General features: G+C 38.8%; 2 protein-coding genes across 4 annotated transcripts in view; one reads left to right on the top strand and one right to left on the bottom strand.

The window, feature by feature from the left end:
• The window catches only part of MCPH1 (microcephalin 1), a 321,427-nt gene that overhangs the window by 146,779 nt on the left and 157,245 nt on the right, over positions 1-17,403 (top strand). The window contains exon 13 of one of the 3 annotated variants that reach the window (XM_075598209.1): positions 3,839-3,902. The exons of the other annotated variants lie outside the window; for them this stretch is intronic. Within the exon in view, the coding sequence (XP_075454324.1) occupies positions 3,839-3,841 (3 nt within the window). The 3' untranslated portion in view covers positions 3,842-3,902. Of the gene's footprint in view, positions 1-3,838; positions 3,903-17,403 lie in introns of those variants that run through there. 3 annotated transcript variants of the gene reach the window in all.
• The window catches only part of ANGPT2 (angiopoietin 2), a 58,292-nt gene continuing 46,396 nt past the window's right edge, over positions 5,508-17,403 (bottom strand). The window contains exons 6-9 of the mRNA XM_075598206.1: positions 13,190-13,291; positions 11,340-11,506; positions 8,323-8,453; positions 5,508-6,154 (exon numbers count right to left, since the gene is read on the bottom strand). Coding sequence (XP_075454321.1) covers positions 5,994-6,154; positions 8,323-8,453; positions 11,340-11,506; positions 13,190-13,291 — 561 coding nt within the window. The 3' untranslated portion in view covers positions 5,508-5,993. The remainder of the gene's footprint in view (positions 6,155-8,322; positions 8,454-11,339; positions 11,507-13,189; positions 13,292-17,403) is intronic.

The raw sequence follows: 17,403 nt of genomic DNA, 5'->3' as shown, positions 1-17,403 counted from the left end.
TCCGCATGCGCGCTGATGCGTGCGGAGGCTGAGAAACTTTGCCGAGACAGGCAGGTTTCAAATTTGCCGCTCGGGGAAGTGATGTGAGCGGTCACGTGACCGCTCACATCCAATGGGAGCGAGGGACTAGCCTCGTCTCCCGCTCTGCCTCCTGGCACGCCTCCGCCTCTGCTCCACCCCGCCCCCTGAGCGCACTCACTGCCTCGCCTGCAAGGACAGGAAAAAGCAGCATTTTGGAGCAGGCGAGGCAGAGCAGGAGCGTGGCTCACGCTGTTTGCTCCTCTATGTCCCAGGCCTAAAGCAGCAAAACACCATGCACTACATCATTCTTTCTTGTTATAGGATGGAAGAAAGGGGTTTCCATGGTTCCATTACTTTCAGCACTGGGGACCCACTTCTTCCAGATATACTTACCTACATAGTGGTGACGGTATCTCTATGGAGTTTAAATGTCCAGGTCACACAGGCCAATAGGGAAAATAGCTGAAGCGCTCAAATGCAGGTATATCTCAAAATGATAATAAGCCAGACCACTGTACCAGGGTACTAACAATTGATATAGTACCTATTGTGTCATATAATGAGCCCCAACACAAGGCGTAAGAGAACCACCATTATGTCCTATTTATCTTCAGAGGAAAAAGCATCTGTTTGCCCAAAGCCTGAACCTTTCTCTCTTAGCCACTCCCAGTGTCTTTTTTGTTTTAATTTTTTTTTATCACTCTTCAAAGTTATGTTTATTTAGATTAATATTTATTTATTCAACCTCCAGAATGTTGTTTGGCAATACAAGTTTGTGCTTCTCTCATTAATACTCTTCCATATTTTTTTTTTTTATAAATCGGGCACGGCTGGCAGGGGACCCGGGCGGCCGGGCCCCCTGACTCACAGGGCCCGGGATGCCAAACCAGGCAGACCCCCCTGTTGGCGGCCCTGGGTACAGTAGCTCAATGCTGTGGAATGATGGGAAATGTTCTGTCTTGTACTGTACGTTTTGAACTGATTTTGCAATCGAGATTCTTTCGAACATTAGTGGATCTGCCGTCCTGTTTGCCCGTGAAAAGAGAGAGTTTTTGTTTTACAAGCCAGCTTTGAATAATTAAATAAAAATTAGTATATGGTGTCTCACTTTCCTTTTTTATTATTCACATGTTAATCACTTTAACATGTAACTGACATTTGTCATTGTAATTTGTATCTGCAACTTTAAACATTTAAACTTAGGACAATGAACCAACTAGGTTGGCCCAAGTGGTCCTTATCTGCTGTCATTATTTATTTTCGGTGGTAGCCCCAACACAAGGCGTAAGAGAACCACCATTATGTCCTATTTATCTTCAGAGGGAAAAGCATCTGTTTGCCCAAAGCCTGAACCTTTCTCTCTTAGCCACTCCCAGTGTCTTTTTTGTTTTAATTTTTTTTTATCACTCTTCAAAGTTATGTTTATTTAGATTAATATTTATTTATTCAACCTCCAGAATGTTGTTTGGCAATACAAGTTTGTGCTTCTCTCATTAATACTCTTCCAGAAGTCTAGGGGATTTCTAAAGGCATTTATTCCAAAATCTCATTAAGATTATTTTTTGCCTTTCATAGATTAATGTGAGGGTCAGAAATATTCTGCTAACATGGATTTGTATAACCGCTATAAAAAGGTATATGTTCTCCATTGGCTTAAAATATAAGGGGCTAAATTAATGCAATACAAAACAAACAAATCATATTAAAGACTCTGTAATCTACAATCCCAAAAAATCAGGCATGGGTTTTAGATAAATGATTAGATTGTAAACTCTTCGGAGCAGAGTTACTTTTATGTCTGAAGCACTTCTTCCCATTATGTGTTATTTCTATTATTTGTTATTTATATGGTTGTCATGTGTATTACTGCTGTGAAGCACTATAAACTTTAATGGCACTATATAAATTAAGACGTACATACATACAATAACAGCCTCTTATTTTGTTAATTATCTTTGACGGTCAAATTGGTGCACAAAAGAATAGATCTGCTAGGTTATACAATTCCCTATAACTTGGCAATTATAAGGATCGGCGTTAGGTCCCGCCCCCGTGACGACACGGGCTATGCACTGCAGATCAGGGGGGCTACCCACAGGCGCCCTGCCGCCAGACACAGGAGTACCTCCAGGTTCAGGCTTAGGCCCCGCGAGGACAGGGGTAACGCACCAAGCCGCGTCACGAGGAACACACGAGGGATTAATCCCCACTGATCTCGGATCACCTGCACCTGTGACCTAACTCCGCCCCCGTCTACCATTGGTGTAACCTCCTTTATATGCACAGCCAGCCATCTGGCAAATTGGCTGAGCATAATACTTCATTGCGTACCAAGTGCTTACTGCAATCCCTGCCTCCGTGTCTTGTATCCGCAGTTCTTGTTTCGTTCATGGTCTGACCTTGGCAAGTACCGGAACCCCGACCATCTCCGCACCTGACCACGGCAAGTACTACAACGACCCACACCTATCCGACCCCTGACCCCGGCTAGTACCTACGACGATCCGTACCTCTCCAATTCCGACCCGGCTAACGACCACCAATCTGCACTCCGGACGCGCTCACGCGGCTGGAGGTCGGTTTATTTAATCCCCACCTCGGCCTCGCGGTCACGTCCTGTTTGTGGTGAGCGCTCCGTTACAGCCATATATGGATGAATTGTTTATCGGAAGATAAGAACCAACTTGATATTTCTTTTGGTATTTGTATCGTAATGAAGCTTTTGAGTCGAAATCTCTTCAGATGCACTGGAGCTGTTACCAATTGTATTTTCGACATACTATATGTGAACAAATAACCATGTTTTCATTTGGGATTGAGATGTTTCAATATTTGCATATCTTATCGATTTTTAAAACCTTAATTTTTTTAAGGTTAAACATTGAACAAGTTTGATGAATATCATCAATAAACCCTAGAATTGTCAACCATTATGTTGAGGTTAAATTTTGTTTTACTGGAATTACGTTTTCCAAACGTGTGTCTATAAAATATGTTAAATCCCAACTTTCCTGAAAAGATCATGCTGGACTGAGCGTAACCTTGGTAAATATTTTATTTGTTGTTACCTTTGTTTTTTTTACTAAATGCACAACATTCCTAGTTGTTGTGTTTAGACTGACTTATATTTTATAGCAAACCATAGAAAAGGTTTGAATACGCAGTACTTCTTTATGTGGATACACAGCAATGATCATTCCCTTCCTCCACCCGATTCTTGCACTAATGCAAACTCGTTTTAACTTAAGAGAGTTGGCTTTTGAATAGAAAGCTAATTTCTTAAAAGGACACAATTAGTGGTTAAGCTATGGACATTTTGTGGCATGCATGTCCCTACCTTGAATCCTTATATGCAGTTTAACCACTGTATGACCAATGACAATGTGGTTAAAAAGGCTGGTTTGGGTGACTATGAAACACATGCAGATACGCTCAGAGGTTCTCTATCTTTGCTGTACTAACAAGTAGAGATGCTCTTATCATTTTTAATTCCAAAACCTACAAGGCTTCTCTGAAATGTAGTGGACATAAGTCCATGAATCTGACCGTGCAGGAATCCAGATCTGCACCGATAGCTGTGAATATTACTATCCCCTTTGACAGTCAAGTTGATGCTATGAGAGAAAAATTATTTTGCAGGAAATTAGTTTAGAATTTTACTGCCCTCAATTTTTTGAATCTGATATATTTTGTTCAACATTGCATATATACTGTGTACATTTTTTATTGTTTCTATTTTATGGCTAGATAAAGGTCTAGCAATAGAAACAAAAAGAATTGGTTATGGAGTGCACTCTATAATTCTTTTATATTCTAGTGATGTGACACCCAAATTGTTCCATGTCACATGGACCTGAAGATAAAGCAGCTTTGGAATATATAGAACACATACCAATTAGAAATTCACTAATGGCCAATTCTTAAAGCAGCCATTGTGAACCTGGTCTGGTGACCCCCTGGCTCCCGGGCAGTTCCAGTAGTTTTTCCTATTTTGCTATGGAGTCGTCAATAATGAAAACATGATTTAATCTCCCGTTGACCTCTCCTCACCCCAAGGTAAGAAAGCTGAGGGTGTGGTGTGTGAAAGAGGGATGAATAGAGTGGAAGGGTGCCTCTTACCTTCTCCGCAGTGGCCCTCATCCTGCAGCATCGCATTGTCATGGTGATCTGATGTCAAATGACGCTGAGATGTCACATGGCAACACATTGCCGTGACAACGTGAAGTCGCATGGTGATGCATTGCCATGACAACGCAACGCTGCAGGAGGAGGGCCGGTATGTATTTGCAATGTACCCCAGCATCCGGCTAAGCTCCACGTTAATCACACACTGATCCATGCAAAATAAATATTTGGTCCGGCATTAACTGGCGGATTGGTGTATCATACCCTGCATCGCGGTTGAATTCTCGCCTCCGTATCTGCATTGTAAAGTCTAAAACAGTGGTGCGCAAACTTTTCTCCCTGTCCCTCCTCCCTCCCCCCTTACCTTGGCTCTGATGTCAAATGACGCCGCTGGGTCATGTGATGTCAAGTTGCAATGGTAACATGACATCTCATGACCCCACGCTGTCATTTGATGCCATGTTGCCATGACGACGCGTCGCTAGAAGCCAAGGTAAGTGACTTAGAGGCCTCATGCGGTCGCCCCGGCATTTAATTTAAATGCCTTGGGGAAGAGCGTGGGACATCTGTAACCGCCGTGACTCCCCTGGAAATTCTCACGCCCCCACCCCAGTTTGCGCACCCCTGGTCTAGAATAGACCGTTTAGTCCTTTGCACTGCGCTTGTTTTTTTTAGATGCATTGTTATACAAATAATTTAAAATGTACTTCAACATAATTCAATATAGTTGATTATATGTTTGTTAGGCAACCTAAAATATACACAGGTTACAAAATTGTGATTGGATATTTGTGATCGCCTCCTGCAATATGTTATTTGGGTCTCACAATTTTGTGTTAAGAGTACTTATTTTAAGAGGTTATATATAGCGGGAACATCTGTGCATTTCGTGCTTCCCTTTATTGGGGATCCCAGTAACTCAATACGGTATAAAACCGTAAGACCTATGCCGAATACCGATTAGCTTATAAGAACAGAATGAACAGTAGAACAGAACAATGCAAAATGTCGGAAAACAGATTGTATTTTGTAAACACATTTAAACATAAAGCAGGGCCCTTTGGTATATGTGCCATTTAATCAGTTGCATACAAAATATTTTACATAGCTACTGTGGAAAGAAAGTGAAGTCTTCACAGAGGTTGTAATAACACAAATTGTGCCATTTGGCTGTAAATTTGGATTCCTTTTAGATCTCCACCAAAACGGTTGTTTTCAACTGGTGTGTAATAAAAAGGTTCATGTAGGCTATAGTTATTGGCAAAAGGAAATTGATAGTGATTTTTAACATGCTGCCTTCTCCAATAAGCGGATATGAATCTTAATAGCCCAGAAAAGGTCAAGAAAAAAAGGGTTAAATATTATAATCTGTCATTTTCTCATTTATTGATGTAATACAAGTTATCAAAAAAATCTGTTTGTATGCAGTTAATTTACAATTCTATGTACACTACATAATACAGAACATAAAACAAAGTGGTTTGCAGGTAGACGGACATAAAAACTGCATCTGTAATTCTGCAGAAAGGCACAAGGTATTTGTCTGTGTACTTCACAGTTCCAGTTCTTTACATGCAAATCAAAGCTCACGCACAGCACAGGCGTGGCAAGAGCTGCCTTACAGTTCCTTGGGTTCAAAATTTATTGTGCATATTTCTATATCCATGCTCATGAGTAGTTGACAACGTTAAGGTGGTAAGCAAAACAAACTGGTCCACTTCAAAGCATCGTAGCATGGATTCCATAAGGATGGAAATAAAACAAGGTTGCAGCTGTGACTTTTTAATGCTTTGGCAAATTGTCTTTGTATAATGTACAATACAACACATCCTATTAAAATGTGACATTTAAAAGTCAGCAGGTCGAATCATCATTGTTGTTGCCTTAAGAGAGTAGCCTGAACCTTTCCAGTAGTACCACTTGATCCCGTTAAACTTGTTTGTGTTCTGTCCCAATGAATAGTACATCCCATTCAGGTTGGAAGGACCACAGGCATCAAACCACCAACCTGTAAGTAAGTAGAAAAGCATTGGAAAGGCGTTGTACAAAGTATGTTAAAAGATGAATACCAGTTTTACTGTAAATTACTTTTGAACTAGCAATACTGTACATATAAAAAAACATATTTAACATTGGGGTTGATGTCTTATTTTTGTTTCAAAGGCGTGTGCTCTGTCTTCAGGTACATACCCATATTGGTTTAGACATCTTGAATCTTTAACACAGCAGTTAGAGAATAGACCCTTCACTACTTGAGCTTTTTATATATTGTTTTCAAGTTGTTGTTTTTTTTTCACTTGTTGGCTAACATAGCATCCAACTTGCCTTCATTATATAAAATCGGTCACATGTCGAATAAGGCCTAAAGCAGTTAAGTGGCTTCGTTCTTTAAAGCATCGGTTCCTTCCTAATGCAGTTATAACCACATTCATTGTATGATGCAGCCTTGTTTCAAAAACATATATGAAATATTTATAGTTTTATTTTTGTTTAGCAATCCTTGAGGACAATTTTACTTCATCTCTGAACCCATGTTTCTTCTGGGCTTGGCAGTGGAACTGCAGCTGTACTATTCCAATATATAGCAGAGTAGATAGAACTTTTGGTTAAATTGCTTCTAAAAATGACGGCAATACAATATTGTGAGTTTAAATACAGTATATGCAAGTGTGTGTTTTAGAATAAATGTAGGCCATATTTTGTGGGTGCGCCTTATTAAACAGTGGCAATGCCATTGTTAGTTGAGGCAAACAAGTGATTCTTTCCCTTAAATTAGCATAGGACAAAATTCATACTAAGGAGGCAAATCCCTTGGGAGGAATACAAGAAATGATGTCGTGATCAACATGTAAAACTCAAAAACAAAGGGGTAGAAACATAGTGTTGTATAAAATGCATCACATGTATTTGCTCAATTTTTCTTCACATTCTCGTGACTATCCCACAGTTTGCCATTGTTACATTGTATTGTTTATGCAGAACTGTGCATTTTAAGCAAATGTATAAGGTACAATAGAATATTGCCTTTATAAAATGTGTAAAAGAATAAAATGAGGGGAAAGGTTAGTTGGGAAAAAAAGTGGGTGAAAGGGAATCCGAATGAATAAGCCCAGATCATCAACAAATAAACTGAAGAATTGAATGCAAGATTTGGGGTTGGCCAGAGTAGCCAGCAGGGCTTAAAATGTACAAGTGGGGATGAGTCGGTGAGACATTTCGTTGAATGTCAGCAGCTATCGATTTGAATAAGTAATGACAAGTAAATGTTGTTATATGGCCGATTTGGTCTTCTAGTAAAATAAATAGGACTCTTTCATTAGACTGACAATTCATGAAAATATGCAACTGCCTTAAAACTTCTCTAACCCCAAATTGCAGCACAAGGAAATGTTAGGAAAAGCATATAAATAAGTGAAGCACAAAATGTTCTCATTTGCATGTAGAATCTCAGGGTCCTATTCAACATGATGTTAAGCTGCTTCCCAGGGCTGGGCAAGGGGTCAGCTCTGTTCAAATGAACAGGTTTGTAATGTTATCCAACACAGGAAAGAGGTATCACATGCATGCATATACATATATACATGCATGCATATATATGTACACATTACATACATACTGATTAGGGCTATATACTGTACATAGTGATTAGGGCTACTGAATCTGATGTTTCACAAGGCTTGGAGAACCTGTGAGAGGAATTTAAACATCTTCACCGAATGTTTGAAATATAATGCAATGTTGTTTAACTGCTGGATTATCCAGCAACACAACACCTCACACAACTGGGCATTGAAAAGGTTTAGGTGATTATTCTATATAAAGTGAAGCAGCCACTCTAGACGTTTTTGGACGGAAATCCCCATAGACTATAATTGAGACAATTGTCCAAAAGCCGCCCAAGCCGTACACAGAATTAATCTCTTAATGTACTAACCGCAAAATCCTTTTTCTAATACAAACGACAGTATAAAACATTACGACCCTCCCTACCTATGGTGGTTCAATCCATAATTTAAATAAATAAGACATTTACTTTGCCAATCGCTGGATAGAGACTGATTTCGTTTCTACAAATGCATTTTGTGGATTTTAGGCCATGAAGAATTTCAGATAAATAATATTGTGTGCAAGTGCCAGTAAAAATAGGAAGACTGTGAATCAGAAAACCGTTCCTACCTCCTGTTGCCATTTGTGAACATTTGCAAATACATTTGTCATTGTCTGCATCCTTTGTGCTAAAATCATTTCCTGGTTGGCTTATGCTATTTATTTTGCCCGCTGTCCCGGTATATCCTTTGAGGTGAATCCTGTTGTAATACAAAACGGAAAGACAATATGAGACGGAAGCTGCAGTAACTATTGTTGATTCGCATTCGTGGAAAAAAAAAATCTTTCACAATGTGTGAATTGGAGGGTAACATAACTGGCGTATACCTTCATAAATTAAACTACTGGATCGGGAATAGCCGACTCCAGTCCTCAAGGGCCACCAACAGGTCAGGTTTTAAGGATAGCCCTGCTTCAACAAAGGTGATTCATTCGTTGACTCCACTCAATCAGTGGCTCATTGAGCCACTGATTGAGCCACGTGCTGAAGCAGGGCTATCCTTAAAATCTGACCTGTTGGTGGCCTTTGAGGACACGAGTTTGCCACCCGTGTACTAGATCCTCATAATATAGATTACTTGCAACCTCCCCCTCATCACCCCTTTGTGTGGGAAGAATGGGTGTCCCCGACGGTGAATCACATTAATTTCAGCTCTGGGGACTCCTTGGATCCCAAGAAACATACCGGGAATGCTAGGATTGGTACTTCATCAGTTTAAATTCCCTGCGTCACGTGGGTAAATAGAAAGCCACAACAGATGTTGCGGATTCCTATTGGCACACGCAACGCGGGAGATTAGAACAGTTGTTTTGCTTCCCCTGGAGGGGACAGTACCAGCGGTACATTTACAGGCATGTATCTGTATCTCAGAAACCATGGGGTCCCAGGGCTGGAAAACCACTGCTTCCCATTTCGATTATGACCACTTTTAGGTTATAGGTTTATAGTATTTTCTTTGAGCATTGTCATCTGCATTCAAACAGAACCAAGCTGTATATGGTAATAAAGATAGATTCAACCACATACATTTATTCTCCCAAAAAATAATTGTCTTTCTCTAAAAAATAGTTTTTTCGGCTGACGTATTATATATAATTATACACATTAAGCGTTGTTTTGTTTCTATGCATCGTCTCTATATGTTTTATTTGACAGATTTACATGCGCATGTGTTAGTGTAATTGCACTGCTACAAAAGCACAGTACATCAGCTATTTATAAACTTGCCTTTTACGGCACATCAAATATCTGTTTATATTTCAAGAGGAAATGCTGTTTTAGCCTCTTAATCTGTGGTATTTCTTTTCTAGCAATGCTATTGGGTGCTGGTAATAGCCCATGAATGTCCTTTAAATTTGTAAGCATGCAATGGTTTTTCTTAAAAAAAGATCACAATATATTACAACTTAATTCTAAAGGATTAAGTGAAACTATTTGTAACAATTGCTCCTGATTGTCCATTTGTGGGCAACTACCCATGAAGTTAGTAAATAGTACTGTATATTAACTGCTCTGACCATTCCAGTGACTCTGAAGCTGTCCACTTAATAAAACCATTTAAATTATTAGCTAAAAAAAAGTTTAGTGTAACATTGGCTGGAATATAGCTTAAAAATATGAACCAAGTTATATCTTCAAGCCTAAAGCAAGAATGTACATTTTGATCTTTGGTAATGCATTTTGGGCCATATTTATTGAGCAGTGTTAAGCCAATGTAATGGACCATACAATGCTGTAAGGGTTAGTACAGTTTAGTAAACATTGGCCTTTGTCATTGAAGTCCTAAAATGTTATGACTTTGTGATTCTTTTATCATAAACCATATTCAATTTACTACTGAAAATACCAGTAGGATATCATTTGGTCTCATGTTTTTGAAAGATAAAGTTAGAGGCGGGCCTACAAATCTCAAATCCTAGCATTAGAAGTGGTGTTTGAATGAAAATAAACAAGAAAATATATTCCCCACCACCTCTGGAATGCCCTTCCCCTCAATACCCGACTAGCACCCTCTCTATCCACCCTTAAGATCATCTACCTTAAGACACACTTGCTTAAAGAAGCATATGAGTAGCACTGTGACTAATACTATACACATGATACATAAAGCTTGGCCCCCTGCGGACGCACTTACCAGAATGCCCTCCTACTGTCTCTGTACGTTCTTCCTACCTACCAATTAGATTGTAAGCTCTTCGGAGCAGGGACCCCTCTTCCTTAATGTTACTTTTATGTCTGAAGCACTTATTCCCATGATCTATTATTTGTATTATTTGTTATTTATTTGATTGTCACGCGTTTTACTACTGTGAAGCGCTATGTACATTAATGGCGCTTTATAAATAAAACATACATACATACATGTTTGAAGCACTTTTTCCCATTATATGTTATTTCTATTATTTGTTATTTATATGATTGTCACGTGTATTACTGCTGTAAAGTGCTATGTACATTAATGGCGCTATATAAATAAAGACATACATACAAGAGTGTTTACACCTTTGGTGTGAGACAGAGCCGGATTTAATAAGAGTGGGCCCCGGTGTGAACACTATTGGGCCCTGGAGGGGGGGGGGGGGGGGCAGCGGGGAGCCTGAAAAACCCTGTTCCCTTATCCTGTACAGCATGCAGTGCGCCCCTTAAGGTTAAAGGGGCCCTGGTACTATGTACCTGCTGCACCATTGCTAGTTCCCCCTATGGTGTGAGAACTCCATTACAATCTCGTATAGAAGCAACTAGGCAAAGTCGTTTGTGTAATATTGCACAGAAGGAGACCTTTACAGTAAGACCGCGCTCATGGTGGCGGCGCGGCCATGCGATACCATGCACACTCCTGCAGCCCCAGCATCACAAAGCTGATTCGCCCTCATTGGCTGAAATCACAAATGTACTCGTCAGGACAAAATGTAGCAGCGTCGACACGCTATGCTAGGGCTAGCGGGCACATAAGGAACTACAATAAGAAATCAGGTAAGAGTCCCGGAAGTGCGCGCGCACGCAGCGCTGCCGCAACCATGAGCGCGGCCTTAGATGTGTGGGATAGCATTGCAGGCCAGTGGTTGAAATCTTGCAGTCAACTTACCTGTATTTTTGGGCTTCGTTTGCCAAATAGAAGTGTTCATATAATGAATATGCCTCATTTCCCTCCCAGTCTTTCAAGTGGATTTTGAGAATATATCTTTGTATGTTTGTTAGTTGGGAAACAAGCTCATTTCCCAGCCAGTACTCTCCGGAAGCGTCACCAAATCCCTGTAAAATTGTATATTTAAGTTATTTTTATTGTTGCGTAGTTTTCAGAGCCTTCAGATCTGTAGTACATTAATTTATACTGTTGTTATTTCTCCCAGAATTAACAGCTGTTCTGCTGAAATGAGTTGCTGTGTGTGTAGGGGATTTCAAGTGAGTTACACAATTTTTAACAAGCGCACATTTAGGAAACTAGAACGTTAAAACAAAAGATACTAGCATTAAAAGATTATACTTGTCATGGAGTATTGCCAAAAGAAACAGTCTTATAAATACCCCAATAGAAAAAAAAAAAAAAGATGTGGCGACATAATGAACTTGCTAACTTAGAAAAAGAAAGCTAAACGTTACTTTTTACCACAAATATCCCACTTTGCAGACTTTCATGGATAAAGCGTGTCGACTACACCTGGCTAGCATTTAGTTGCGTTGGTAAAGAAAACCCCATCATAGTGTGACATTCTGAGAATCCCCAAACCTCTCTAATAACGTGTCTGAGATCAGATGCATTGTAAGGAACCCCAACTCTTTCTAATAGTGTGTCTGAGATCTGATGAATTGTAAATTCTTCTGTATTTGTATCATTTTCAAATGACCTGAAAATTGCATGGACCCCTCTAGGGGTGCCCCTTGGAACCCACGGGTCATAAGAACCCTGGTTGAAAAACACTGTGCTAAATCAACCTTTACGCAACCGACTTAAAGCTCGATTCTCTTTATGGTATAACCCTTTCTGATGATGGATCTGACATTTGGACATTCATTATTTGTAGCACAAGTTCGATAGGGGAAATGATGGGTAGTTGTAAAGTTAAAATAAAGCTCCTGTTAGCATCATAATTACAGTGACAATTTTTTTTGTGTTATACTGTAGCTCAAAGCTAATCTGCTCTAAGCAACTAAACCTTTTATATGGTTGTTTAAACAATCACATATGGTCCCCAAGCAAAGACTGAAGGTCACTGTGTGTAAAGTTGCAGTCGACATTCGTGGCAGAAGAAAATATACACTTGAGGTATTCACCGAGATTAATAGCAATTAATAGAAGTGTTGGGAAGCTTGCAACTATTTATGTTAAGACTAAATAACAGGCCTGGAAGGTGTACAGAAATTTTTACTAATTATCCCCAAAAGGTGCCAGGCCGTATAGTGTTTAAATCCAAAGTCTCAGTTCTGCTTCATTACAGGGTCAATATTGAAGATTATGGACTGTTCTGTAATGCCATATACTGTACACTTTATTACTAAGTATTACCGATGTTAGAAGTTTGTGTACAATGCATTTCAAACATGTTTTATGTTGTTTAGGCAACAAACATTCAGTACTTATTTAAGAAGCTCTGACTGCAAGTTTTCTCCAGAGCATTATGTTGATCCGACCTTCGCTTTCACGAGTGTCTAAGCAGTGCGTTCTTCAGGGCGAGCATAAATAAAATAAAAAATCCTACATTACAATGTTTCTAGGAATAGAAAACCAAAACAGGAAGAATACCGCAGCGGATGTGAAGTAATGTTAATACCAAAAATCTAGCAGAGATTGAACTGCTTTCTCAAGGGGCAGTGGAATATGTTGCAGAACGTTTTGACTGGTGAATTCATGGTGCATGTGATTTAAATGATGATGATGATGATGATGGTAAATATTGAACATATTTAAAGGCATATTCCCATTTTTAATTTTTTTACCTGTTTGTATTCTTTCCATGTCCGATGGAAATCGAGGCTGCCATCAAAACGCTTCTGAATAATAGTCCAGCCGCCACCACCAGTTTTCATATCGCAGTATGTCTGTTAATCAAAAGCAGCCAATGGAGCACTCAGATTATTTTGTGCAGTATAACATGAGATCGTTTCCGTTTCACCTGCGTCACCCCACGGTGTGCGCAAATATAGATATATAATTACTGCACATACATATACAACTAATTATTTGTCATACTTTCTGTTTGCCTTGATCATCTCACAACCCTTCAGAAGTTTTTGATTGTTGCGAAATATTTATTTTTTATCTCTTGATAGATTTTTTTGTTTTTGTTTTTGTTTTAATGGCTTCCTTTCCAAATCGCTTTTTGGTTTAGGCCTGATCACTGCAGTTCTGGGGTCATCACAGCATTCTTTTCACAGGGCTTCTATGAGCTTGTAACTAGTAAAAGCTGTGCTGTGAAAAGAGAGGGAGGCTTGTGGGCCAAAACTGTGGCAAGCTTTTATGCTTCAATTATGACAAAGTACTTTATACTGTAGCAAGTAAAAAAAACTTAGAGATGGTGTTACATGGGTGAATGTTTATATTGTGACACCAGTATGTTAATAAATTAGCAGCACTATCCTAGTTAATAATTAAAATAACAGTGTAGGTAAATGTTTTAAACCGTACTTGTTTTAAACTCTGATCATTTAAACGCTGTGCTTTGGGCTATGCTTTATTTCATGAAGAAATTAAATTAATATTAGTGCCAACAACAGTGTACTATTGAACTCCTCACATTTTCCTGTTAGGGCTGCAATTGACATTGTGATCTGTTAGATTATTTATCCAAATGATAGAGTAATAAATCTGAACATATGTACTAATATTTTCTTGAATGCATTTTGCCAGTTTAAGGGATGTTCAGCTGTAACTTAAAACAAATGATTCAAGTTGTTCCTCTTCTGCACTCAGCACATTATACTACTACACTTCCTTGATTTATGGCCTACAGTTCATGAGACATGGCTATTAGGAAGCCATCTAGCTAGGTCGGAAAAAACAACAGTGTGAAACCTGGATAACAAAGTTAGAGGCATTGGTTTGGTAGCCTCTCGTGGACGCACGCTGGAGGGTATAAACAATGGAACAGAAAAATGAAAAACAGGATCTCGTTTTCAAATAGCCAAAGCTGAATTCTATATGTTTGTTCCAGCAAAGGGAATACAGTACAATGCTGGTGAAAACAATTTGAGTTTTATTAAAGGTGCAGTCCAGCTTATTAGGTCCATAGTATACTTATTTTTTTTCTATTGGTTGTGTTTCTTTTCTATGTAGTATAACATACTGTACAGTAGTCTCATTTATTTTTTTGGAGAATTATTGGTGTCAAATATTGTTTTTTGGGTAGTTTTGAGTATTCTATTAGAATTAGTGTTGAGTATTAGTTTTAGATCTGCAGGTTTTACATCGCTGCAGCATTCCTTCCTCGGTTAAGTCTGAACCTTAGCCTCCGACAGAAGTATTTATTGATTGTATAGTTCTTGTAAGCTTTAAAAAAAAATAAAAAAAAAAAAAAAAAATTAGGAGATTTGTTGGCAAGAAGCACTGTATAGAGTGAAACTGTTTTATTATACAGTATTGTAAGTTTGTTTCCAGGTGGGGAGGATTTAAAATGAATTCCTTAACTTTTTATATACTTTGTGTTAATTTTACTAGCAGTGTTCTATCCAGAGCAAATGTAGATGAACAAAAATCACAGCATAAAAATAAAATCATTCTTTTTAAAGGTTTAAAACTTGGGTGGTATATATTCTTAATGACATTTTAGGTTTGAAGGCACAGGAAAAACACATTTTGAGCCATATCAAACTTTTCTAATTATTTTGATGAAGGACAAATTCAGTCTTGGTGGTAAGCAATGCAAAGAGGAACTCTGGTTCAGCGTAAATTGTACATGCAGATACCATTAAGGCGTTTGGTCAAAAGTGTGTACTCTTCCATTTAGTTATTGGCAGACTTAAACCAGGCAGCACAGTCATTGAGATGAATGAATAAATAAAGACTATGATGACAGGAAATAATAGGACATTAAAGAATTGAATAAGTATGACATATAACTGCTCTTTAAGGTTTGAAATGCAGGTGATCTTTGGACTATTGTTTGCCTTGCAAAGCTGCTTGAAAAATTATACAATAAATAGCATGTACATTATCTCAGAAGGGCAGCAGCAGTTTTCTCACTGACTGAAGGAGAGAGGATACCATAATACTGAGTTAAGTTATGGTGAGTAAAAAAAGTGACAAAAACCCTCCACAGGAAAGCAAATATGCAAATACAACTGTATGCTCATCTGCATGTCTTAGGCAGGTCTGCAACCCCGCCTTTCCCCATTATCACCCAGCATACAGCACTTCCACTGCAGCAAGGGATTCTGGGAAATGACATGCAAATGAGCACACAGTGTCACTTTTTGCCTCAAAAACCATTTTTAACATGGTTCCCTATAGGCTTAAGCTTGCTGCATGGTCACCGCTATGAGCACTGTGCTCAAAGCTGTGACCATGCAGCAAGCTTAAGCCTATAGGGAACCATGTTAAAAATGGTTTTTGAGGCAAAAAGTGACACTGTGTGCTCATTTGCATGTCATTTCCCAGCATCCCTTGCTGCAGTGGAAGTGCTGTATGCTGGGTGATAATGGGGAAAGGCGGGGTTGCAGACCTGCCTAAGACATGCAGATGAGCATACAGTTATATTTGCACATATATATATATATATATATATATATATATATACATATATATATATATATATATACACACACATTTAACTTAAAGTATTAACCCAAGTACCAATTTTTCCTTTCCGAACATTAGTTAAATTGTCTGTTATTTAAAACTTTAACTTGTAAAATCATAATGTACTGTAATAGTGTACAAGTATATAAAGACACCGTGAACATTACCAAGCGCCATTGCAGAAAGAAACTTTACGTAAATGAGTAGTTGATTTTCTTTAAACCCTGAAGCAGAAAAGGTGGTCAATGAGTTGCAGATGCACATCAATTTAGACAGTCCCAAGAGAATAAATGCTGTCAGAAAGCTGATCTGCTAGAGGGTACTGAAGAGTTTTTATTTATTTTTATTTTTTTCTGAGGTCACTTTTAAGGAATAATCCTGTTTGTGCAGACTTTCTCTGAAGTGAAAATGTAGCTGTATAATGAGCTGCCGGACTCGAGGTTCTAATAAGTCTGGAGGGAACAGTTTACTTTTATATGACTAATTTCTGAGAAAATATACAAGCCATCCCTCAAAGGATTGTATTGTCACTATCATCTAAGCCTAATCACAGGACTCGCACTGAACTGTCTGTCTTTAGGTCATCAAAAGATGGAGGCTGCCTCAGCAAGTAATAAGAAGTTACTGTTCTTGCTACAAGTTAGGCAGCTGTGGGATCAACGCCTGAAGCACAGCTGTATAGTGGCAATACCTGCTATACAGTACATGCAGATAGAGGTCCACCCAGCAGTAGGGTTCTAGAACTTGGAAACTAATGTAGTCCTTCAGCACACGAAGCAGGTGTTCCTAGACCGACCATAATCCCTTTAGTGCAACATGGGCCGCAGTACCGGTGGGCTGCTGCCCTTCTGGCAAATTGCAACCACATGATCGCTTGTGTAGTGATCACGTGGTTGAAAAGTCAATGCAATCTCCCTTAGAAAACAAGCATAAAGCTAATGCATCACAAGGGAGAGAAGGGTGCCAACTCATGATATGCAGTTGATGTCATAAGGAACTAATATAGTTATTTGATTAATCCGTTAGAACTGTCTATAGATATTTGGTGCTGTGGTATTTAACAATAATAACCTGTAGCACTCATGTCAACGTAAACAATTTCATGATTTTATTCATTTGTTTAAAAATGTTGTGCTGCAACAGTTCATTAGTGACCTTTACTATGTGCAAGAGCAACAGGTAACTAAAAAGTGGTCATGGCCCAGATTGGTGGCTAAAAAAGAAGGAAGAAGTAAAAATGACGTTTAATTTTTGCACTTATCGCATAAAGCATGAGAGAAGTATGACTTTCTTTTAGTTCAATCTCTGTTTCATTGTAGGTTCAGGGGACCACCATGAAAATTCTTAGTCAATGAAATGATGGTGTACAGTACAGAACCTTTGGGACCTCACAGCTCTTCAAGTGTACTAGTTGGGT

This window comes from Ascaphus truei, chromosome 4 (assembly GCF_040206685.1).
Source record: "Ascaphus truei isolate aAscTru1 chromosome 4, aAscTru1.hap1, whole genome shotgun sequence".
Taxonomy (NCBI): domain Eukaryota; kingdom Metazoa; phylum Chordata; class Amphibia; order Anura; family Ascaphidae; genus Ascaphus; species Ascaphus truei.
This window is presented reverse-complemented; position numbering and strand designations above follow the sequence as displayed.